Source organism: Eleutherodactylus coqui, chromosome 1 (assembly GCF_035609145.1).
Source record: "Eleutherodactylus coqui strain aEleCoq1 chromosome 1, aEleCoq1.hap1, whole genome shotgun sequence".
Lineage (NCBI taxonomy): Eukaryota > Metazoa > Chordata > Amphibia > Anura > Eleutherodactylidae > Eleutherodactylus > Eleutherodactylus coqui.
In genome coordinates, this window is record NC_089837.1 from 58,514,134 (window position 1) to 58,540,411 (window position 26,278).

Sequence of the window (26,278 nt, forward strand, 5' to 3'; positions counted from 1 at the left end):
CTTCCAAAGTTGCTATATCTCTTTAGAACCCTCCCCATACCAGTCCCAACCCCAGAACTACGCTCCTTTCAAAAGAAAATATCCTCATTCATCTGGGCACACAAACGCCCCAGAATATCCAAACCCATAATGCATCTCCATAAGAAACACGGGGGGCTGTCAGTACCCTGTATTATAAAATACTATAAGGCTGCGAGACTGGCCCAAATACCACCCGTATATGCAGGCTCCCAATCGCCACTATGGACCACCATAGAGGAAACCAAATTTAAACCATACACCTGGCCATCACTTCTGTGGACAAAAGTCCCCCTCCTACCCAATCTAAAAACCAACTCTCCATATACTTTCTTCTCCATACTATTATGGACACAAACTAGATTTAAAATAAACGTACCCGCTACCCCATCACCATTGACACCTTTGTGCCATAATCCAGACTTCCCACCCGGGCTAGAAGAGTCTCAATTCATATGGTGGAAAGCAAATAATCTGAATATCGATGTCCACTTTTAACAGCCACTACAACCCACCACCTGGCGAGTGGTGGAGGAAAATGCAGATCTTCCACTTTTGGACCTCAAAACTAAAGCTATCAACAAAGATAGAATTAAATCGGATGGAAGCCATATGTAAGTTTTGCCCCACTCACCCGGGAACCTTATCCCACTTTTATGCCATGTTAAACAACACACTATCAGACCACAAGCTACTTTGCATGCTACAGTGGGAAACTGATTTTAACACAACCTTATCATTAGCTCGCTTGCACCATTGTTGTGAAACCCTCAGCAAGAATAGCTGGCAAATATCATTAACCGAGACCTCCCTAAAGGTACTACACAGAGCGTACCTAGTACCCGAAAGACTATACAACATATACCCAGATATCTCACAATTATGCTTTAGAGGATGCAATGACACGGGTTCTCATAAACACATATGGTGGTCATGCCCAAAAGCCCAGGACTTCTGGAAAAAAATCTCCCATCTCATAGCTTCGGTAACAGGGACAGATATTGGACTAGACCCATTCATCCTATTACTGGGAAATAAACCCACAGGAATGCGCAACCCTACATTTAAGTTACTCCAACATATAACTATGGCAGCTCGCATACTAATAGCACAACAATGGAGAAAACCTACACTACCCTTCGAAGCCTGCATAACACGAATAAATAAGATTTTTGTAAACGAAAAGCTTGTAGCCATCCGGCAAGACACAACTCCCCAATTCGAGAAGATATGGAATCCCTGGATAACGCACATCAACATCCCTAATCTATACAACCAAATGAGGACATAAGTGGAAGATCCTGCTAGATCCATCTAGTTATATTCACTAACCTAAAAATATCCACTATGAAGGTGGCAAAGACTTCTAATAAAAAATAATGAATCTCTTAGTCATGACCAGAGCTGGAGGACATCGAGATCTGTTTTACCCCCCCCCCACCCCCCTATCATTCTAATAAAAACATGTGAGACTCATAACACCATGATGTAACCCTATCCTTGCAAACTGAATAAATATTTTAGCTCTGTTATTTGTTATTTATATTATATAAGTTAAAAACAGGCCAAAGACTCTGTACTGTAATGCCAAAACTTTACCCCCCTGCGTGGGGAAATTGCGGCAGAGTGTTGCCACCCTTAAGATTTTATTTCAATAAAAACCGTTGAAACATAAAAAGACATATATTCCCCCAAATCTTGCTAATACAGCTCACCCCACAAAAAACAAGCCCTCAGACATCACAATTGACAAAAAAATTAAAATGCTACGGGTCTCAGAATATGGCGACGGAAAGCAATTTTTAAAAAGAAAACTTGTATTTACTTATTAAAAATAGAGAAACATTTAAAAACGATATAAATTTGGTATCATAGCAATCATACTGACCCATAGAACAAAATTTATATGTGATTTTTACTGCATTGTGAACGCTGTAAAAGCCAAACGTTCCCACAGATGTCGCAATTGCATTTCTTCCTACTTTTACATTTTTTTAAGTTTTTCCATACATTATATGCTACATTAAATACTACCAATAAAAAATACAATTCCTTCTGCAAAAAATAAGCCCTCATACGACCACTCCAATTGAAAAATTAAGTTATGGGTCTAGGAAGGCAAGGACGAAAGAATAAAAAAAAAAAGAAATATCTTTGGTCCTGAAGGGTTAATGGGATTTGAAATATTCTTGTATGAAAAAGGCAAAACTGATATAGAGGGGATACCCTAAAGAGCTTAAATTAACGTGGCAAATCTTACTGATTAGTGGGGTTCTTACGAATAAGACCCCGCGATCTTGAGTAGGGACTTCCTTGTCCCATTCTGCCTGTCACTGTAGGGGTTGCTCCTCCCACCCCCAGTGACATCAGCATGAATGGAACGCTGGCTGAGCATGTGCAATCAGCTCTCCATTTATTTCAATGGGGCAAATAGAAATATCTGAGCTGGTGTTGCTCGGCTATCTCCATAGTCGCATTGAAAGTGAGTGGAGCGCTAATGTGCTTGTGCAACCAGCGCTCCATTCAGTCTTCTACTCACTGTGAGGAGTGCGGGGCACACGGGTCCACCTATATTGAGATCTGTTGTATGCTTGAAAAAGGCATTGTGTAATGCCGAAACGCGTCGCATTAATAAATAGTATTTCATATATAGACCCCTGATCTATTGCATTGCTTATCCCGGAGCGTGGGAATTTTTTTCACTTGTGCTGAACGGATCTGCTGTGGATCCGGAATAACTTGCCATGTTGGAACAGCCCCTTTAATTGACCAACCAGAAAAATATATATGCAAGCTTTCAAGGCTACTAGGCGTCTTTGTCAGTTTGGTTATACCAGCCTGGCAAGCAGCCTAGTAGCCCGGAAAGCTTGCATATATATTTTTCTGGTTAGTCAATTAAAGTATTACCTCTACAATACGTTTGTTGCCTTTATACAGAAGTATTTAACATCATATGGAGTTTTCTGCCTAATACGGTGCTGTAATGTTTTTGCTCTACATATAGAAACTTTAATAAAAGCTTCACCTTTGTTTGCAGCCAGGATGAGTTCAAATACGGTCGGACCCTCGGCAGAATTCTTATCTGTGGAGATAATATACAAAGATGATAAAATATGAGAGGACAAGGAGCAATCACTATGAAACAGGATGATTTGGTTAGTTCTTATGGATTATGATTTTTTTCTTGGATATACAGTTGCACACGTGTACCGTAGCAGAGCTGTTCACATTTGGCACATACAGTATTAGGGTCATATTATCAGAGCTGCTTATACAGGATGTCAAATTGAGCAACTGCTCAAGGCTCCCATCTCCCAGGGATCCCACTTCCAAAGGACTAAGCCCCACTAATTTTCCATTGATGTCTTCACTGACCCAAACCATAAGGGAATATTAAATTTGGCCACTTCACTAAAAAGTTCGAGGACCTGAGGGAAGATAAAGGGTTCCCTGAGTCACTGGCTGAGAAGGAATCTGCACTCACCGATATGGAGGGGGCTACAGAGTCACTTATCTCGGTTTGCACTTGGCTATGTGTACGAGTAGGAGTCATTGTACCTTGTCCCACATTTCAGACAGCAGGGGCACGATGCTCTCATGCCCGGGCACAGGGCCCTAAGGTCGGGTACAGGGCAGCATTTTACCTCGTTGTAGAGCCCCCTTGGAAGAGTGGCCCAGTGAGGCCTCTGAGGGAAACTTCTGTAGGCAGACATTATGCGATGTTCAAAATTTTTATTAATAAAACTTCAAGTTGGGCCCATCCGGCTGAAATAGGTGATCGTCAACAAGCCCCTTACCTCAGGAACAATAAACAGAACAAAGTTTCCCACCGCAGACTACTCTGTGGACTGTCTTGAATTACTAAGTCCATAGAACAATAGTTAGCAATATTCCCTAGTGCAGCTGCGCAATTTATGGAGTATCTAGCTAATAGGTCTTCCATTTGCTGCTGTAGTATAGGCTGTACACCAGCTATTATCACAATAGAATCCACAATACAGGTTACTTCAGGAATGGCTGCTGAAGTCTCCTTTAGAGTACATGTCAACGGAGACAGCCTCAAATAGCCCGTAGGGCAGGAACTTGGGGACGAATGGCACACATACACTCTCTTCAGCTCTACAGCAGCCATCAACTACGCTGTCCTTCCGGCTTCTGGTCAGAGATCGCAAGGCAAGGATAGAAAAACTATCGCACCCTGAAGTCTCATTCTGCTGTGGGGATGGGAATTTGCTTTAGCCCATAACCCTATGCCAAAGCAAGCCCTCTTTGTACAATACTCGATCGTTTTGCTACTACATCATTACCATAGGGATTTTGGGGAAAAAATGGTGACTTGATGAACTATTACTTGTTAGCCAGAGTCCCATTTTTAATAAAACTGGTCCTGCATATCATGATGTCTCATCTAAAGGTCTATCCCATTAACTCATATTAGAGGAATGGTGTCAGCAGGATTTTAGCAAGAGATGGGGGTGGTGGGGTCATTCAAAGTCACAAGTGTAAACACATACATATATTGGAGCTGCACTATGTCTGTATGTGGTATTAGTATATTCTGGCCTTAACAGTATGAAAATATTCAGTACTTACTCTTAACAGGATGTTTCTGCACCTGTAAGAAAAAATAGGAGACTACTGAGTCTAACAGAAAAGTTCAAGACATTCCAAGAAAATGATTAGAGATGAGCGAACCTACTCGTTTCGAGTAATTACTCGATCGAGCACCGCGATTTTCCAGTACTTCCATAGTCGGGTGAAAAGATTCTGGGGGCGGGGGGAGGCGTGGCGGAGCGGGGGAGTAGCAGCGGGGAACAGGGGGGAACCCTCTCTCTCTCCCTCTCCCCCCCACTCCCCGCTGCAACCCCTCACTCACCCACGGCGCCCCCCGAATCTTTTCGCCCGAGTACGGAAGTACTTGAAAATCGCGGCGCTCGGGTGAAAAAGGGGCGTGGCCGAGTAGGTTCGCTCATCCTTAAAAATGATACAATAATGTGGTGTGTACAAGCAATGTATAATTTCTAGCTTCCAAAGACATAAGAAAAAGAAACTAACGTGAGTAGATCGTAACTTACCGGTTTTGTCAGAGCCTGGCCAGCCAAACACAGCAGTAGAGCAAACGTCATCAGCTCCATGGTCTTGTACATTGTAAGATACTGCAAAGAGATCTGCAGGAGATGTTCTGTGTAAACCCTGAATGACAGCAGGAACAGCCAATCATTACACACAGAATCCTTCATCAACAGAACAAAATAACCCAAAAACCATGACATATAAGAATTCCCAGTAATCAGTTATATACATACTTAAGCATCTGAATGGCACAAATACCTTAGAAAATTCCTCTCAGTGGGGAGCACCATAAATATATACTAGAAACCAATATATAGCAGGTCAAGAATTAGTAGAGTGGATGCTGTATACAAAAATTGTTACAAATAAAATTTTGGACAGAAACTGTCCCATTGTCTTGGAGTTGTCATCTTCTATTGTGTTGTTTGATTGGGTTTTAGGGAAACTGGGCAACAACCAATATGGCTGCTATTACAGCTGCGATGAGGGTTCTCACACAGCTTTTCGACGCTCATGATCAGCAAATCTACTTGTCTATACAGCCCAAAGCGAAATCCCTGCATTATTAGTTAGATTTGTCATTCAAGTAATGGACATGTAACGTCCAAGGAGGAGGCCTACAGCTGAGGAGACAGCAGGGTAGAACAGAAGTCCCCAACCTTTTGTACCTTGTGAGCCATATTAATCTTTGGGTGAAGATCGGGAATCCCATTCAACTCCAAAATGGAGAAGATATTTTTAGGCTGGGTCTACACTGCGCAAGTTGCCATGACCAAACATAATTTCTTGTGATTGTCGGGTTATAGCGTCTTTGAAATCACAATGTGACCACACATAGTTACCTCAGTGCAATCTTTAGCTGCATATTATTTGTTGTGCCTAAAGCTGCCTGCAGCTTTAGGGTCGTTCCACATGGGACGACTGTCGGGCACAGAAGCGCCCAATAGTGATCCCAGCAATAATTGCTCCTTTGCTGTCATACAGGAGCAATGATTGCTCAGTGAGTAGAGGAAGAGCAGGGCAGAGATCCTGTCACCTCTATTCGTACCCTGTTTCCCTGAAAATAAGACGTACCCAGAAAATAAGACATAGCATGATTTTCCAGAATTTTTGAGGATGCAAAATGATTTTTCAGGCTTTTTGAGGAGGCTTGAAATATAAGCCCTACTCCAAAATTAAGCCCTCCTAACAGTTAATTTAAAAAGTCAATTTAAATAGTGTCCAGGCAGCTGTACATGTAAAAAAGTTAAACCTTTTTGAACAAAAATTAATATAAGACACTGTCTTATTTTCGGGGGAACACGGTAGTAAACAGGCAGCTGTCTATAGTTGAATTACTGCCGACGGGCCGACCCTCATTCAGTTTTTATGTCTGGAGAAACTGAACGATGAACCATAAGTTATTCTGCAGCGCCGTCTTTTGACAACGGCTGCATCAGAAGCATGGCACGAGTCCCCCGTGCCATGGGGAGCAGGTGCTTGGCTGTCCCATGATAGCCTGGCACTTGCTCTAACAGCAGGGACTGAAAAAAACACGGATCCCTGCTCTTTAACATTTTAAGAAACCACGGTCAATGCGTTCCTGCATGTAAAAGACTGACAAGGGGAGAAAACTCCCTATTTCACCCATTGACCTCCACAATGAAAATTTTAAAAAGTATAACAAAATAATAAAAATAAAAATGCCAAAACCACACCTTTCCCCCTTTACTACGTAAATAAATAAAAAAACACATGTGGTATCACTGCGTTCATAATCACCCAGAAAAACGTTAGTATATTATTTATCCCACACTGTGCATGTGATGAAAAAAAACACATGACGAAAATGACTAATTTTTGCCTATGTTGCCTTAGATAGAATGGAATAGAAAATGATCAAAATATTGCATGGATCAACAAATGTTGGCATGAAAAAGTACAACCCATTCCTCAAAAGAAAACCCCCATTTGCAGCGCTGTTGACAAAAAAAGAAAAATGTTTGTGGGTCTTTGCATGCAGTGGTAAACAAAAAAAAACATTTTTAAAAAAGTGTGAAAAAGTTGAAAAAAAAACCTATATAAATTGAGATAATTATTCAGGTCTGCAGAAATAATTTAACATATTATTTATACTGCACGGTGAATGCCATTAAAAGTAAAAAGCCATGCCAGAATTGCATATTTTGTCATTCTTGCCTGTAGAAGAAAATGGAATGAAAAGAAATGAAAATATTATATGTTCCCAAAAATTTGATTTATTAGAAAACTAAGAGTTCATCCCACAAAATTCAAGCCCTCATAGAGCTCGATGGAAAAATAAAAATGTTAGGGCTCTTAGAATGTGGCAACCCAAAAGCAAATCTTCAAAAAAAAGGGTTTTTGTGTGAACAGAAATAGCAAAACATAAAAAAACCTGCATAAACCTGAAGTCACCGGAATCGTGCTGTCACCACATTATTTATTTTGTACACCGAGTGCCGTAAAAATGAAATCCAAAAAAACAAATGGCAGAATTTCTTTATTTCCCCCAGTCTCCCTAAAAAATTAATAAAAGTTATACAATAGATTACTTGTACTCCAAAACAATATGTACTCACGTTTATTTCAATGAGACCCCAGTCACTACACATAAGTTGGCGCGGAGAATTCCACTGCTTCAGCTCCAACCTCTGTGTATTTGCGGCACTGACAGCATGCGTCATCTCAGCTGATTGGTCGGGGTCCTGAACGACGGACCCCAGCTGATCAATTATTACAATACAACTAATACAATAGTATTTTTCACGGAAAACCCTTTAATTCCCCACACCCCTGCCACTCTGGTTCTGTATGTACCCCGGTACCTTTTTTCGTTCCTACTTCATCAAGCCAGCGATGACCTCACCAACACCAGGACCATGTGACTTCTACAGGCAAACACCGACTCACTCCAGCTGGTGATTAACTGCAGCAGTCACTTGTCCTATTGTTGGGACATTATTGTTCTACAGTCAGAAGTGAAAACCACCAAGTGGAACGGGAGAGGCGACTATGGCTTTTTTCTTCTCTTACAGCACTCTGATTTTTCAAGTGCTAAGAGAGAAGCCTGCCATTGTAACTCTCGAAAACTTTTTTTAAATGGAGCTGTGGGACAACTTTTGAAATATGTGACTGTTTCTACTGGGTGCAAAGGAAATCGATAGTCCCATTGTAGCTTTTAAAATCCTAAATGCCCATTCCCTCCTTAGCCTGATATCTGCTGCCAGGGAACAATTAGGAGACTTCCATATACATTACATTGTCACCTGATCCCCCTAAAATTGGTGATCTCAGCTAGTTTTTACTCAACCTGTTTCATGGCAGGTTGAACTCATAGGAGAACCGTCTAGCTAACTTCAAGTGTCTTAAAGATGCATCCTCTAAGGACTATTCACACAATTGCATGCGTTTTTATGGCCGTTTGCACGCACCGTAAAATTGCATTAATGAAGAATAGCCGCGATTGAGTCTCAAGCTTAATTAGCGTTTTCTCGTCAATTCACAAGGGCATATCGCAGGAAAAATTAGCTGCAGTGTTGAATTCCGCTGGTTGGCAGAAATCCTCAGAATGACTTCTAATAGCTTACGCAGCTTAAATAGAGGCAGTTGTCTTCTTATCCGAGTGCCGGACGCAGATAAACGCATTCCCCCTCCCTTTTTTTAAGGTCCAATAGGAGTCTATGGGAGCTTCCAGCGTTTTCTGGCAAAAGATAGGTCAAGTCCTATCTATTCCCACAGCGAGATGTCACGTTTTGACGGTGTGATTTTTTTCACGCGCCCGAAAATTACTTATATGAATAAATGCATTGCAATCCAATGCTAAACATGGTCACGATTTTCTGCTGACATATTTTCATGGCTAAATAGCAGCGTAAAACCAATCGCGTGAATGAGGCCTAATAGTGAACACATCTATAGAAACAAGGTTTACTACAACAGATTCTCATCCCTCATTATACTACAGATTACAGCCTTTCACTGCTGAATGCTGAAACTGAGCCCAAGTCATGGATCTTTATGGTCCGTAATGGAGGCTTGATGGGTTCTTAACTATGTAAACAACTATTGTACCTGCTAATGGATGACAGTTTTCTAGTTGTATAACTTTATTATAAAGGTATAATGACAACTGTAATTTCCTTTAACAAATATTTTATTAGTTAATAGTAATACAAAGTATATAAATATAACTCACAATACTGAAGTGTATAATGAATTAAGAAATATCATGGTGAATCCATTATTGCCTTTCACATGTTTCGTTGTGATAACTTGTTTGAATCATATTCCACAGTTTTGGAAAATGCGTATAATTAAGGCATAAGACATCAGCAGTTACATTTCGATAAGGTGTAGCAGTTTGTATTAGTATGGTCCTGAGGAGTTTGTCGTGACCGATACCCAACATTTGGAAATTTCCCAGAGTCTGGGTGATGAGGCTGGGGACTTCCGGCAACTGTCTCAAGAGCTTTTTGTGGATGAGGATGATGAGACACAGTTGTCTGTCAGTGAGGTAGTAGTAAAGGCAGTATGTTACCATGCGGCGGTTGCTGGTCCTCCTGGAGCGGCGGTCTGTGGGGTCCCACGGACGGGGCGCGTCCCCACGGCTTGTTGTCCGGCTGCCGGGGGCGCGAGTGTCTGGCTGGCTGGGCAGCGTGGTGCTGGGGGCGCCCGGCGTCATGCGCACGCACCTGTGAGTGCAGCTGCCGTGTACAAGCTCCCTTTTGTTGAGTTCTGTTGAGAGTTGGCTGTTTTCCTCTCTCCGCCCCTGGGCGGAGGCTTTTGTTTAAAGGTTGGGCAGAGACTTGCAATCACTGCCAGTTATTGGTATTCCTCAGTGTGCTAGCTAGTCTGCCTCTGTTGGTCTCCTGCTTCTGTCAGCTTGTCTGCTATCCCTTGCTATTATCCGGAAGGTTTTTCCATCTGCTTCAGTTCTTCTTAGTATTGTTCGTGTTGGTTATTTACATCTGCCTTTCCTGTTGGTATTCTACCCTTCCATCCACGTACACCAGCGTCCCTTTTTCGGTCCCTAGTTAGAGTAGCCCAGTTGCCCGCCCAGTTGCCCGCCTGGGGTTAGCCAGGAGTGGAGGCAAGCAGGCAGGGACAGGGGTTGTGGGTGAGATCTAGGGCACCCGGGCTGGTGTATCCAGGGTAGTATACTGTAGCATAATAACTGGCCCCTAAAATTGCTCTCCAATGTCGGCCATGAGTACCCTCGCAAGTCAGTTGCAGGATTTAGTGGTTGTGATCCAAGACCTGTCCGGTCGTATGGTGGCCCAGGAGCAGTGGGAGTTAGTGCATGTTTCTACCGCCCCTTCTATTCCTGAGCCCAAGTGTCCTGAGGTATTTTCAGGGGACAGGAGCAAGTTTTTTGTTTTTCAGCAGGCATGTAGATTGTATTTTCGGATGCGACCCCGCTCCTCCATCTCAGAATCCCAGAAAATTGGATTGATTATGTCCTTACTTCGGGGTTTCCCCCAGACATGGGCCTACTCCTTACCCGAGAGTTCGGCTAGCCTGCAGTCAGTTGATTTGTTTTTTCAGGAACTTGGAGGTATTTTTGATGAGCCAGACCATGCGGGGTTGGTGGTATCTCATCTCATGTCTCTACGTCAGCAGCAGCAGTGGGTAGAGGACTATTGCTCTAAATTTAGACTGTATGCATGTGACACCTCTTGGAATGATAGCGCCCTTAAAGATGTGTTTTTGTTGGGTCTCTCTGACGCTGTCAAGGATCTACTCATTTCTCATCCCGCTCCCGTGACACTCAATGATGCAATGGAATTGGTGGTCAAATCTGACAGGAGGCTGAGAAAAGAGGAGCATCAGGCCCGTAAGGCTAGGGAATCCCACAGACCCGCTCCCACTTCTCCCATGCCAACTTCTAGGGCCGAGCCTATGGAAGTGCCTCTATTGTGGGAAAGCCGGACATCGTGTAGCAACCTGTCCTCAGAAATGTCTACAACATCAGTCCGAACCGGCGGAAAACTTCAGATCCTAGGCGATTTTTGGGAAGATCACCTAGGATCACAGGTACTCCCTAAGTTGTTGGTGCCTTGTCAGATTGGCTTCCGGAATTTCACACGGTCCATTCAAGCTTTTATTGATTCGGGTGCTGACGCCAATTTGATTAGTTTAAGTTTTGTCAGACCTCTGATGACTGAATTCTTGGCGTTAAAGATTCCCATTCGCTTCACTAGTATTGATTCTACACCTCTGTCGGCGGGTGTTGTACAATGGAGGACTCCCATTTTACAGTTCACTGTGGGTGTTCTCCATTCTGAGAATCTGTCGTTCTTGGTAATGGAAAGGATGTCAGTTGATGTAGTGTTTGGTATGCCCTGGTTGGCGCTGCACAATCCCCGATTTGATTGGTCCACTCGGGAATTGACACATATGGGGTTGTCCTGTCATAGTCACTTTGCTACTATATCCATGTGTTCAGCAGATACCATACTTATTCCTGAGTATTTGTCTGATTTTCATGACGTATTTTTTAAGAAACTGTCTGAGACTTTGCCTCCCAATAGGGAGTAGGACTGTGGTATTGATTTGATCTCAAACAGTCCCATCCCTAAGGAAGCCATTTTCAATTTGTCTGGGCGTGAGCACAAAGCCCTTAGGTCCTATATCTCAAAATCTCTGGCCAAGCGACATATCAGGCCATCCAGGTCCCCTGCTGGGGCAGGTCTCTTCTTTGTAGAGAAGAAGGATGGGACATTGAGGCCTTGTGTGGATTATCGGGCTTTGAATAAAATTACAATGAAGAACCAGTGTTCCTTGCCCTTGATTCCTGATTTATTGAATCAGGTGGTAGGGGCCCACTGTTTTTCCAAATTGGACTTAAGGGGGGCTTACAATGTAATTCACATCCGAAAGGGAGATGAGTGGAAGACCGCGTTCAACACCTCAATCGGACATTTCGAATATCTAGTCATGCCCTTCGGACTTTGTAATGCCCCCGCAGTGTTCCAGGGATTTATGAACTCAGTATTCCACGACTTCCTGGGGGTATTTTTGGTCATATATCTCGATGACCTTCTGGTGTACTCCCCAGACTGGGATTCACATGTGTGGCACCTGAGGCTGGTTCTGACCCGTTTGCGTGAGTACCACCTTTTGTCAAGTTGGAGAAATGCATTTTTGGTACTAAACAAGTATCTTCCCTTGGTTATGTGATTTCACCCATGGAGATTCAAATGGAGTCTGATAAAATGACTGCAATCTCCCAATGGGTCAGGTCAGATAACCTGAAAGCTCTTCAGCGGTTTTTAGGTTTCGCAAATTTTTACCGTAAATTCATTAAGAATTATTCTGCTATTTCTCAACCCCTGACCGATCTTACCAAGAAGGGTGCAGACTTGGTAAGATGGTCGCCAGAGGCCCTAGAGGCTTTTAGTCATCTCAAAAAGGCGTTTACTGCTGCCCCAGAGCTAGTAAAGCCTGGCGCTCGGCGACCGTTCTTCATTGAGGTCGATGCGTCTGAGGTGGGGGCGGTGGCTGTATTGTCTCAGGAAGTCAGCGGGAGATCTGGATATAGTCCATGTGCGTTCTTCTCGCGGAAGTTCAGTTCAACGGAACGGAACTATGGCGTGGGTAATCGTGAGTTATTGGTGATTAAGTGGTTTCTAGAAGAGTGGCGTCACCATCTTGAGGGGGCAAGGCATCCCATTACCATGTATACTGATCATAAAAACTTGGTATATCTCGCCAATGCTAAGAGACTCACAGCTTGTCAGGCCAGGTGGGCATTGTTTTTCCTCCTCCTCCGCCACCTCCACCTCTCAATTGAGAAGTGTGAGCACGTAGCCAGCAGTCGGTAGCGCATGCCGCAGCAGCACAGCGGTGGGCAAGCGTCAGCAAGCCATGCTGAAACTAATCAGCTTAGGTGACAAGAGGCACATGGCCCCCGAGTTGTTACAGGGTCTGACGGAGCAGTCTGACCTCTGGCTTTTGCCGCTGAGCCTCCAACCGGGCATGGTCGTGTGTGACAACGGCCGTAACCTGGTGGCGCTTCTGCAGCTTGGCAGCCTTACAAACGTGCCATGCCTGGCCCACGTCTTCAATCTGGTGGTTCAGCGGTTTCTGAAAAGCTACCCCCACTTGTCTGACCTGCTCAGCAAGGTGCGCCGCGTCTGCGCACATTTCCGCAAGTCCACCACGGACGCTGCCGCCCTCAGGACACTGTAACGTTGGTTTCAGCTGCCAGAGCATCGACTGCTGTGCGACGTTCCCACACGCTGGAATTCTACGCTGCACATGTTGGCCAGGCTTTACGCGCAGCGTAGATCAATTCTGGAATACCAGCTGCAACATGGCACGGCAGAGTGGTACTCAGCCTCTGCAGTTCTTTACAGCGGAGTGGGCATGGATGGCAGACATCTGCCAGGTCCTCGGAAACTTTGAGGAGTCTACCCAAATGGTGAGTCGTGATGCGGCCATCATTAACATTACCATCCTGCTGCTTTGCCTGCTGAGAAGTTCACTGCTAAGCATAAAGGCTGATGCTTTGCGGTTAGAACAGGAGATGGGGGATGACAGTATGTCGCTTAATAGCCAGACCACCCTCACGTCTATATCTCAGCGCATTTTGGAGGAGGAAGAGGAGGAAGAGGAGAGGGAAGAGACTGCTGGCCACACTGCAGAGGGTACCCATGCTGCTTACCTCTCATCTCTTCAGCGTGTATGGGCTGAAGAGGAGGAGGAGGATCCTGAATGTTATCCTCCTAGTGAGGACAGTGATGTGTTGCGTACTGGGACCCTGGCACACATGGCTGACTTCATGACTTCATGTGAGGCTGCCTTTCCCGTGACCCTTGCGTTAGATGCATTCTGGCCACCATGGATTACTGGGTGTACACCCTTCTTGACCCGCAGTATAAGGAGAACCTTTCCACTCTCATTCCCGAAAAAGGGTACAAGAGTGATGCAATACCACAGGGCCCTGGTGGAAAAAGTTCCTATCTGACAGCACTAGTGGTGGAAGACGCAGTTCAGAGGGCCAACTAGCAGGGGAGGTGCAGGAATCAGGCAGTATGTCCAGCGCAGGCAGGGGAACACTCTCCAAGGCCTTTGCCAGTTTTATAGCCCTCCAAAAAGGGAGAAGTAGCTTGGTCTATCGCTCTCAGATATTACTCCTCCTCCGCCTCCTCAAACAGCATATCATCACGCTGAACTGCCAATTTTTCTGCGGGCCAAAAGGCTCTGTTAAAACCAATGTTTTCGGAGGGCTGCCTCGCGGCTCTGTTACATATTAAGCAACAACGAGCTGTATCTTTAAAAAATGTTTATGGGTTTTACCTGCCCTCGGGGTTAAGCAATTTTTCAGGGGTGCACTTGTACCCTTGGTACACCAATTTTTCAGGCCCTCGCCTATACTCTTAGGCAACTAATTTTTCCAGGCTTCGCCTATATTCTTGGTATACTAATTTTTTCAGGTGTTCACCAATACTCTTGGTATACCAATGTTTCAGGGGTTCGCCTATACTCTTGCTACAGAAATGCTTCAGGGGTTCGTCTATACTCTTGCTACAGAAATGTTTCAGGCGTCCGCCTATACACTTCCTACTGAAAGGTTTGAGGGGTTCGCCTATACTCTTGCTACAGAAATGTTTCAGGGGTTCGCCTATACACTTGCTAATGAAAGGTTTGAGGGGTCCGCCTACACACTTGCTACTGAAAAGTTTGAGGGGTTCGCCTATACTCTTGCTACAGAAATGTTTCAGGGGTCCACCTATACACTTGCTACTGTAAGGTTTGAGGGGCTCGCCTACACTCTCGCTACAGAAATGTTTCTGGGGTTCGCTTATACTCTTGCTACAGACATGCTTCAGGGGTTCGCCTATACTCTTGCTACAAAAATGTTTCATGGGTCCGCCTATACACTTGCTATTGAAAGGTTTGAGGGGTTCGCCTATACTCTTGCTACAGAAATGTTTCAGGGGTTCACCTATACTTATGCTACAGAAATGTTTCAGGGGTCTGCCTATACTCTTGCTACAAAAATGCTTCAGGGGTTCGCCTATACTCTTGCTACAGAAATGTTTCAGGGGTGCTCCTATACACTTGCTACTGAAAGGTTTGAGGGGTTCACCTATACTCTTGCTACAGAAATGTTTCAGGGGTTCGCCTACACTCTTGCTACAGAAATGCTTCAGGGGTTTGCCTACACTCTTGCTACAGAAATGCTTCAGGGGTTTGCCTACACTCTTGCTACAGAAATGCTTCAGGGGTTTGCCTACACTCTTGCTACAGAAATGCTTTAGGGGTTTGCTATACTGTGGGTACACAAAGGTTTCCCATAGCGGTGTTCAGCTATCTGGCACAAATGCACGGTATGACTTGGGTAGGGTGCAGATGGCTTTCCCATTGCATTGTTCAACTATCTGACACATAACACAGAATGAATTGTGTGGGGACACATGGGTTTCCCATAGCTATCTAACTCACGGTACCTTGGGTCACACAAGATGGAGGCTGGGACCAAGCCTGACCCTGGGCCCGCTCACATGCTTCGCACAGAGAGGATTGCGGATCCTACCTCAGTCACGGATCCTCGGGCTTATTATGCCTCCTCCTCCTCCTGCTTGGGGTCTGGGGATCAGCACTGGTCGACATGTATTTGCTCTCATGTTACCACAGTTATCTGAGACACTGGTTTGGACCAATCAAAAGAAGCATAACTGAATTAATGAGACGTTCACAGCAGTACTAGCATCCGAGTCCGCTTTATGCCCACGATTGCTGAGGGTGTGGGCAGAGGCAGAGGTCATGGGGGGGGGGGGGATGCAACTGTGCCAGGTTTGGCCTGTGGAACTTCTTCATGGTTCATAAAGGCTTTGGAGTGATGAAAGCAACCGTAACTGATTTAATGAGACGTTTACAGCAGTAATGGCATCCAAGTCCGCTTTATGCGCACGATTGCTGAGGGTGTGGGCAGAGACAGAGGTCCTGGGGGGATGCAACTGCGCTAGGTTTGGCCTGTGAAACTTCTTCGTGGTTCATCCAGTCTTTGGAGTGATGAAAGCAACCGTAACTGATTTAATGAGATGTTCACAGCAGAACTAGCATCCGAGTCCGCTTTATGCCCACGATTGCTGAGGGTGTAGACAGAGACAGAGGTCCTGGGGGGGGATGCAACTGTGCCAGGTTTGGCCTGTGGAACTTCTTCGTGGTTCATCCAGTCTTTGGAGCGATGAAAGCAACCGTAACTGATTTAATGAGACGTTCACAGCAGAACTAGCATCCGAGTCCGCTTTATGCCCACAATTGCTAAGGGTGTAGACAGAGGGAGAGGTCGTAGGGGAGGCAACTGCGCCAGGTTTGGCCTGTGGAACTTCTTCGTGGTTCATCCAGTTTTTGAAACGATGAAAGGAACCGTAACTTACAGCACATTGGGTCAACCATGTGGAGGCTGGGACCGAGTCTGACCCTGGACCTGCTTACATGCTTCCCACACAGAGTATTGCGGATCCTACCTCAGTCACTGTTTCCCTGGCTTATTATGCCACCTGCTCCTCCTCCTTGGGGTCTGGGGATCAGCGCTGGTCGGCATGTATTATCTCTCGTGTTACAAATTACCACAGTTATCCGAGATACTGGATTGGAGCGTTCACAGTAAGCGTAACTGATTGAATGAGACGTTCACAGGGTCACTGTATACCTGCGGTGGCTACTTTTGCGACACCTCCTGCTTCAAACCAATCTTTGGTGTTAGTGTGCGCTGCTGCATTGTGGAGATGTGTAGAAGTACTGCCATCTGAGTCCCCGTTATGCCCACGTTTGTGGCTCCTGACAATTTTGTGATAGAGGTGGCACGGGATTAGAATTATGATTGTACGTTAATTTATCATCAATCAGCATTGTGGGCTATCACCAACACTTTTAAAGAGGGTCGCTGCCAGGGCCTGCCAACCATCTGCAGTGTGTGTCTCCAGTTTCTCTGGTGGTGTGGCTATCAAGGGAGGGCATGAAGGCAGCTGAACGCTATCCAGGGAAAAAATTTTGTGCGCTGTGGACGCAGGCTCATGCAGGGGGTTAGATAGCAATGCCAGCATGTAACCCAGGAGAAGAGGCAGGGGTATCACACGCAGATTGGCCTTGGTTGCAGCTAGTGTGGTACTTAGCTAAGATGTGCCAGAGTGTGTGCCGTGCTGCTTATCGTCTGTCCCAAGTAAATTGTTAGGGGGTTGACGCCAGACTCTTGCCCCCATTTTGGCTTAATAGTGGGACCCGGGAGCCTCAGATGCAGCCATGCATGCTTCCCCTGCCATTCCCTATCTGTTTTGTGGTGTTTCAGACAACCTCCCCCATGTGGAGCATCGGTCAGCTTGGAAAATGCTCAAGTCTCCCATTAACTTCAATGGGGTTCATTACTGGAAACGAGCTCTCGAGCATTACGAAAAGTTCGACTCGAGTAACGATCACCTGAACATTTTGGTACTCGCTCATCTCTAGTAAGAAGCTAAAATAGATTTACAAGCTCTGTCATACTGGTTTGTAAGGGCCTGAGGATTTGTTTAGTTTAAGAGATTTAATGACCTCCAAGATTTCAGCTGAGTTGAACAGTTGAGACAAAGTATCCAACTTGGAAGGAGATAGCGTAGGTAAGTTAATTTTGTTTAGGAAATTAGATATATTAGTGTATCAAGGGTGGGTAGTGGAGTTATCATTAGCTGAATTATATAGAGATTTATTGCCCGTTTCCATGTAACAATCACTCAAAATTTGTTCAAACGAACGAATTAGACCTATAACCGTGCAGTGTAAATGCGAAAAAATTTGATCACTATCTATTCGCATGTCGTTATCACTGACTTTCAATCAGCATAAAAATTATCGCTGCATTGCTGACTTTTCGTTCCAACGAAATGCTCCCCACTCAGCACTTCACATAGATGGTAAAGTGCAGAGCAAGAATCTAGCGAGAAGCTTGTGATCCAAGAGCAAACTCTGCCTGTGTAAACGCTCTGCATTAGCGCTAACGACCTTAGCAGTGATGTCAGCGCTCTGTGCAGTGGTTTAGCCGACTGTGGTCCCCTATAAACGGGCCATTATAGTAGTGTGCTGAGGTATCAGCTATACTCTGAGGGTCAAACATTTTGTTATTTCGAGATACATAAATTTTATGCGAGACTTAGCTCTTCGATGTTTTATCTGCCTTGCTAGTATTAGTGAAATGGATGTGACTCCATGTTCTATCTTATGCGTAAGCATTTTGTAAGCCTGTAGCCATCTATTCACTGTATTCATTTGTCCCCTTTTTTGGAAGATTTATCGATATTAAATCGTTATTTACTAAGCCTTGAGTGAATCACTAAGGTTTTTACTCCAGAAAGATAGCTATATGACCTTTAGACTGGCTGCCGGGTCAAACTGACATGTTCCTAAGCATTCTCTCTAAGCAACGTATTGTTTCGATGTATTGTTCCAAGAAGTTAATCACGTATGGTCAACTCTGCACCTGCGTGTGTTTGGTTGGCATTTTAGATGTTAAATCCTTTAGCTTGTTTATTTTATATTTTGTTTATGTTCTTTGACCAATGGTAACAAATGAATTATAATAGATTTGAATTATTGTAATTGAATATGTGACTCTATAAAAGTGTTGCCTGTCACTCAAATAAACAGATTGCTCTAGATCACAACCCATGCTGTGTGATTTAATGTTAATCTTCTGACCTCAGATTATCTCTAACAAACAAAGAATTTGGACCCCGATAGCATATTGTATAGCAAATATTGGTTTGAAACTAACAGTTTTGGCACCCAAAGTATAGCTACTAGCCTGTTATCTTGCTGATAGTATGTTATTTTTAGTTTTGCAATCCACTGCCTGTCATTAGACATTTGGCTTCTCTAGTAACAGGGACATGGGGACAGTGCTAGTTACTACATATAACACAGGTGGCGGAAATCAAGTTGCTGTCTTGCAGTTGATTGGAGCAGAGCTGTGCAAGTCAGCATGGGCTGTATGGAAGAGGAAGTTCTGGCCAGCTGTTTAACATGCCCCCCTTCAGCCACTCCCCCTCACCACCTGAAAGGTGATTGCAATCAGCAGGGCAGTAAAAGAAATAAAAAAATCTATATGGAAAACTGAAGTGATAGTACTGGGAGCTAATAGCAGCGAAGCAGTGACAAATTATGAAGAAAAATAGATGCCAGCAGCACTAAAATAGGACAGGACCACAGAATTATGCAAGCCACAGAAGTGGAATCCAGACCAAAATTCCAAAAATCAATAGTGAAGAAAATAAAGTCCGTGGCAGCATGGATAGATGCAATAAAATCTTTAACTTTTATTCCTCCATTACATAAAAAGCTGCAACGTTTTGATCTTCAGTTAGGTCTTTGTCAAGCATAATGCAGTATCCACACTAGACCTACCATATATAGCAGCATCATTCAAATCAAATACAAAACAGCTGGACACATAATACAATACCACTAGTGATATCTCCACATGTATATTCCATCTATCACATCAAACGCCATGGCGTCCCTCTCCAGTTAAAGCGCATGCATAGGAGTATGAATATCTCACGAAACTTTGGTGACATCAGGGCTGTCAAGACGATACACAGGCTGCGCATGCGCAATAGTGTGAACTCGCGCGAGATGCCAATCACCGGGTACCTTGAAAATGCAAGGCCTCCACTGCTCCTGTGCACTAATGTAAGGCTTTAACTCCTTAATAACATGGCCTATTTTGGCATTGAGGACCAAGCGATTTTTGGTATTTTTCCATCTCCATTTTTCAAAAGCCATAACTTTTTTATTTTTCCGTAAACGCGGCCGTATGAGGGCTTGTTTTTTGCGTGGCGAACTGTAGATTTTTTTGGTACCATTTTTGGGTACATAGACTACATTGTAAAACTTTTATTATTTTTTTTATGATCGTAGGGAGAGAAAACGCATCAATTCTGCCATAGATTTTTTTTTTTTAAAGCGTAAATGATACAACACATTTTTTTTTCTGCGGGCCGGTACGGGTACAACGATACCAAAATTCTTATATTTTTTTTAGGTTTTTCCACTTTTCCACAATGAAAACCCTTTCTTTGGAAATTATTATTTTTTTATAAACTCACTGCATTTAAAGGGCTATAACTTTTTTATTTTCCCATGGACGGAGCTCTGTGAGGGCTTACTTTTTGCGAGACGAGCTGTAGCTTTTATTTGTACCATTTTGGGCTACATACGTCTTTTTAATCACTTTTATTGCGTTTTATGGGAGGCAAAATGCTAAAAATTAGCATTTTGTCTCAGTTTTTTAGCATTTTTTTAAACTCTTTTTGCCGTGCAGGATAAAAAGCATGTTCAATGTATTGTACGCGTCGTTACAGATGCGTCAATACCAAATATGTGGGGTTTTTAATTTTTTGACATTTTTTTATGCTAATATGAGAAAAAACATAAAAAAAGGTTTTTTTAACATTTTTTTTTACATTTTTATTTTTTGAGCTTTATTTTTCTCTTTTTTTTACCACACTTGTGTCCCTCTGAGGAACTTTTACTGAGGCACTGCAGATCGCTGCGATAATGCATGGCAGGGCTTCTTCACTGCCATGCCTTATCGCTTACTATAGCAATCATAGGCTATGGCAGTACAGGACGCTGGTATCCGGCATTCTGTTGCCAAAGCAACCAGCTGGGCTCTCGCGATAACTTAGATCGCGGCAGGGAAGGGGTTAACAGCGGGGGGCGCATCTCCGATGCCGGCTCCCGCTGTGGGATATCGCGAGATCTGCTATGATCTCGCGCTATCCCCAAGACGTGAGGGTATGTCATTTTGCGGGAAGTACCCGCCTCCCATGACGTACCCTTACGTCATGGGGCGAGAAGGGGTTAATCATATGGCGAACTTTATCACAAGACTTTTGTCAGCGCTACAGTGCCGATATTCACCCTGCGCATGTGCAATAACACGAACTCGTGCGAGATCTCATTCACTTCATACCTCAGGATTACAGAGCCAATACAGCGCCTGTGCACTAATGCCACTTAGCACAAGACTTTTAGCCATGTGACGGATTTTATTATAAAGCTTTAATCATGTATCTTGTTATACCCTATGTACGGTGAGGTGACCATACAACAAAGCTCACAGTTGCTAAGATTATACGTAAGTAGGTGAATAAAGGCTATATCAGCACTAGAGATGAGCGAGCACCAAAATGCTCAGGTGCTCGTTATTCGGGACGAACTTTTCGCGATGCTCGAGGGTTCGTTTCGAGTAACGAACCCCATTGAAGTCAATGGGCGACCCGAGCATTTTTGTATTTCGCCGATGCTCGCTAAGGTTTCCTTGTGTGAAAATCTGGGCAATTCGAGAAAGTGATGGGAACGACACAGCAACGGATAGGGCAGGCGAGGGGCTACATGTTGGGCTACATCTCAAGTTCACAGGTCCCACTATTAAGCCACAATAGCGGCAAGAGTGGCCCCCCCCCCCCCCTCCCAACAACTTTTACTTCTGAAAAGCCCTCATTAGCATGGCATACCTTAGCTAAGCACCACACTACCTCCAACAAAGCACAATCACTGCCTGCATGACCCGGGTATAACGGAGTTGTCGCTGCTATGACCTTCCCTTACCATTTCCCCACCTACCATTCGCCGCACAAACCACCGACACCATCTGTTGGATAAATTTGGCCACAGCAGCCATTTTATTATCACAAACAACATTAAAACATTTAAACTTATTTCACCCCCAACCTCAATAATAACAATATCCCTCAAATGTCAACCTGGAAGAGGACCTTGGAGCCCACCCCCTGTCTCTACCACATCCTGCCGCCTCACACCAACAAGGGGATAGCTGTCCCGGCCACCCGCCGCAACTTGGCTGACTCAGGCGACGCTATCCCCGAACCTTTTCTAACTTTTCCTCCCGCCGCAGGTCGGCAGACTCGGGAGACCGACGACACTCTCCCTTAACCTCCGGCCGCCGTCTCTTACCGACCCCGAGGCCGGCTAGCCACCCCTGGCTAGCCTCTCCCCCCGACTATCAGGGCTCCGCCCTGTAACCCCGGAGGCGACAGGCCACAAATTACGGCAAAGGAGGGGAAAAGGGGGCTATGTAGCCCCTGCCATTCCCCCACTACCTTCTATACGGGCTCCAAGGATCCCTCTCCCTCCCCCGCTGCTATGACAAGATCTCCTTCTCCTGACCCCCACCTCCCCCCTCTTGCTTCCTCTAGGGCGGGCGGGTGGGACTCTTTTGCTTGCTTTCCTCTTCTTTTCGCCGCTCTGGGCCTCTCCCGTGCTTCTGCTCCTTATATAGCGCCTCCCGGTTGAGGCCCCGCCCCCTCCCAGAACCCACTGCGCCCGATGACGCCTCTCCTCCCCGTTAACCCTTTCATGCCGCCTCCCGCCTACCGCCCTGCGGGCTTCCGGCTCCGGCGGTTCTTGACCCGGGTATAACGGAGTTGTCGCTGCTATGACCTTCCCTTACCATTTCCCCACCTACCATTCGCCGCACAAACCACCGACACCATCTGTTGGATAAATTTGGCCACAGCAGCCATTTTATTATCACAAACAACATTAAAACATTTAAACTTATTTCACCCCCAACCTCAATAATAACAATATCCCTCAAATGTCAACCTGGAAGAGGACCTTGGAGCCCACCCCCTGTCTCTACCACATCCTGCCGCCTCACACCAACAAGGGGATAGCTGTCCCGGCCACCCGCCGCAACTTGGCTGACTCAGGCGACGCTATCCCCGAACCTTTTCTAACTTTTCCTCCCGCCGCAGGTCGGCAGACTCGGGAGACCGACGACACTCTCCCTTAACCTCCGGCCGCCGTCTCTTACCGACCCCGAGGCCGGCTAGCCACCCCTGGCTAGCCTCTCCCCCCGACTATCAGGGCTCCGCCCTGTAACCCCGGAGGCGACAGGCCACAAATTACGGCAAAGGAGGGGAAAAGGGGGCTATGTAGCCCCTGCCATTCCCCCACTACCTTCTATACGGGCTCCAAGGATCCCTCTCCCTCCCCCGCCACAGCAAGCGAGGCTCGACCCCCTTGAGCCTGCGCCGCCCTCCACACCAACAGCGCGCGCTCAATGCCCTCCTGCAAGCCTTCCATCCATAAGTCCATCCCGATCTCGTTCAGATGGACGCCATCTGACCTCCAATAGTTGTCAGTACCTTTCTCCAGGTCTATGTGCCGCACCGATATTCCCCCTTTCCCCCCCACAAATCGCGAGACTTCTTTATTTAGCTTCACTCTCGCTCTGTTTAGGCCCTTTTCTGAAAGCGCCCCCCTCCACACTTTCCTTGGCACCACTTCGGACCAAACCACCACTACACCCGGGTATGACGCTTGTAACCTAAGGAAGTCATACCGAATGTCCCTCGATAGGTCCCTAAATCTCCTCCTTCCCAAGTCATTCCCCCCCGCATGTATCACTAATACGTCCGGAGCCCTGTCCCATCTCACCCTCCTTTCCACCTCCTCTAAAACAGTGCCCCACGACAAGCCTCTAATCCCCAACCACCTAATTAGTGCTTCACTCTTCGGGAACCTTAATTGTCTACCGTTGGCCCGCACCCCCGCTCTCTCCGCCCCCCAGAATACATATGAATGGCCCAAGATCCATACTAAGGCTGGGTGACCATCTGCAAAACAAAAACAACGATACAATTTGTTAACAACCGCCCCTATATGTCCCCCCACCCCTAGCCTTAAAGCAGGTGGGGGCGTACATAGGATTCAAAACGTCCTGACTCCCAACGACCTATTCTCTTTATCGCCTCCACTCCCATGCCCCTTACTGACGCCTCGGTTGCTGCTCCCACCCTAAATGAGTGTGACCCAAACTGCTCTTTGTCAAACCCCGCTACCCCCAATGCCTGCTTAAATATTGCTATGAATTGAAAACGGGATAAGAATTGGCCATTCTCATGGCGCAACAAGGGGCCTGACCGAGACTCTAACCCTCCACTATACTGTTCCCATGTCCTCCTAGGGCACATAAAGGCCCCTGGCACCTCGCCTAGCTGGATTACCTGTCCCCGACCCTTCTGGTCCGTCTTAGATCGACGAATCCGCAACTCCAACCTCCCTTCTATCACCCTTACGTCCCCTACCTGCAACCCGCCCCCGGAAGTCCTGCTGGGAGACACCAACTCATTTATCCTAAATGCCCCGAAAAATGCCAGTGAAAAGGCTACCCTGAACAACCGCCTCTCAGACTCACTCCCGCACACAATGTCCAATGCTCTACCCAATTTCTCCAAGACGTCAAAGGAAACCGGCCGCCTAGTGTCTAAACTCCCCCTACCTTTCCTTAAACCCTTTAATGCCTGTTTGACCAAAAAAATTTTTGTCACATCCCCCACCCCCTTTAACTTAAAACCAAATGCTATACCCGCTATAAATTGATTAACTTGTGCCACTGACCTCCCCAATTCCGCGCTTCTCCCCAACCAGCTCAACAGTAGGCCTACTCTATCGTCCTCTGAATGTGCCCCCCCCTTTCCTCAACCATTCCTCCCACTCGCGCCATGCTGCGCCATACGCTGCCCTAGTTCGCCGAGCCAGTGACCGCTCTATCAGGCCCCCCACTGCTCGCTTACCACGTTCCAGATTTGATCCGGGCATTCTCTCCCCACCAGCTGTGCACCCGGCGCCAGTGTCCGGAACCGCTCCCACTGAAACCGAGAGAGAGCATCCGCAATTGAATTTTCGACACCTGGAACGTGAGCCGCCACCACCCACATATTCAATGACAATGCTTGGAGCACTAACTGACGCAGCAAGTTTACCACAGGGGGGGATGATGCCGAAAGGCTGTTAATTACCTGCACCACCCCATGTTATCGCAGTGGAATTTTACTTTTTTATCACGGAAGTGGTCACCCCACAGCGTGATGGTCACCACTATTGGGAATAGCTCCAATAGCACTAAGTTCCGTACCAATCCTTCTTGCTTCCACCGCTCCGGCCATTCCCCCGCGCACCATCTACTCTGAAAATAGGCCCCGAACCCTGCACTACCTGCCGCATCAGTATATAACTCCCAGTCCACATTATTGCTGACCTCACCTATGATTACCGACCTGCCATTATATTTTTCAAGGAAGGTGGACCACACTGCAAGGTCTGCCTTGTGACTGGCCCCCAAACGGATAAAATGGTGTGGTGCGCGAATCCCCGCCGTTGCTGACGCCAACCGTCTACAAAACACCAGGCCCATGGGCATGATCCTGCAGGCAAAGTTCAGCTTGCCTAACAGTGACTGCAGCCCTCTTAGCGTGATCTTTTTCCCTCTCTGCGCCGCGCGTACCTCCTCTCGTAAGTCACACAACTTATTTTCTGGTAAACGACACACCATTGCCACTGAATCAATGGTGATGCCCAGAAAACTTAGACATGTAGTGGGCCCCTCCGTCTTGTCGGGTGCTAACGGCACCCCGAACCGCCTCGCCACCCACTGTAAGGTGCCCAGCAAGCTCGCACAGACTGGCGATCCCCCGGGCCCCACACACAAAAAATCATCCAGGTAATGAATGATCGACTGCACAGCCACCATATCCTTCACCACCCATTCTACAAATGAACTAAATGCTTCGAAGTATGCACATGAGATGGAACATCCCATGGGTAAACAACGATCTGCAAAATAACTCCCTTCCCAAAAACACCCCAACAACCTAACACTTTCCTGTGCTACCGGGAGCAGGCGAAAAGTCGACTCAACGTCAGCCTTCGCCATCAATGCTCCCTTCCCGTACTTTCTAATCCACTGAAGCGCCGCATCGAACGACGTATACACCACCGAACATAGCTCAGGGTCTATTCCGTCGTTCACTGATGCGCCCTTTGGATACGATAAGTGGTGAATCAGCCGGAATTTATTCGGCTCCTTCTTTGGAACCACTCCCAAAGGCAACACCACGAAATCTTGCACCGGCGGTTCTTTAAACGGCCCCGCCATGCGCCCCAAGCTCACTTCCTTTTTTAACTTCTCCGTCACCACCCCCGGATAATCTAACGCCGATCGTAAGTTTTTCAACGAAAAGGGGACCCCATGTAACGGGGGCGGGATGTGAAAACCATCCCTAAAACCCCTAAAAAGCAACTCCGCCTTCTCTCTATCAGGGTATCTATTTAGATGAGGTACCATCTCTTCCAGAATCAGCGGGGTCATCCCTTTTTGTAAAACCGCCGGGAC

The 26,278-nt window shown here is 46.0% G+C and overlaps 1 protein-coding gene across 1 annotated transcript in view; it reads right to left on the reverse strand.

The window, feature by feature from the left end:
* The window catches only part of LOC136618248 (hatching enzyme 1.2-like), a 66,646-nt gene extending 40,605 nt beyond the window's left edge, over positions 1-26,041 (reverse strand). Inside the window, exons 1-4 of the mRNA XM_066594318.1 lie at positions 25,839-26,041; positions 5,094-5,211; positions 4,612-4,633; positions 3,044-3,100 (exon numbers count right to left, since the gene is read on the reverse strand). Coding sequence (XP_066450415.1) covers positions 3,044-3,100; positions 4,612-4,633; positions 5,094-5,211; positions 25,839-26,041 — 400 coding nt within the window. The remainder of the gene's footprint in view (positions 1-3,043; positions 3,101-4,611; positions 4,634-5,093; positions 5,212-25,838) is intronic.
* Positions 26,042-26,278: the final 237 nt, after the last annotated feature.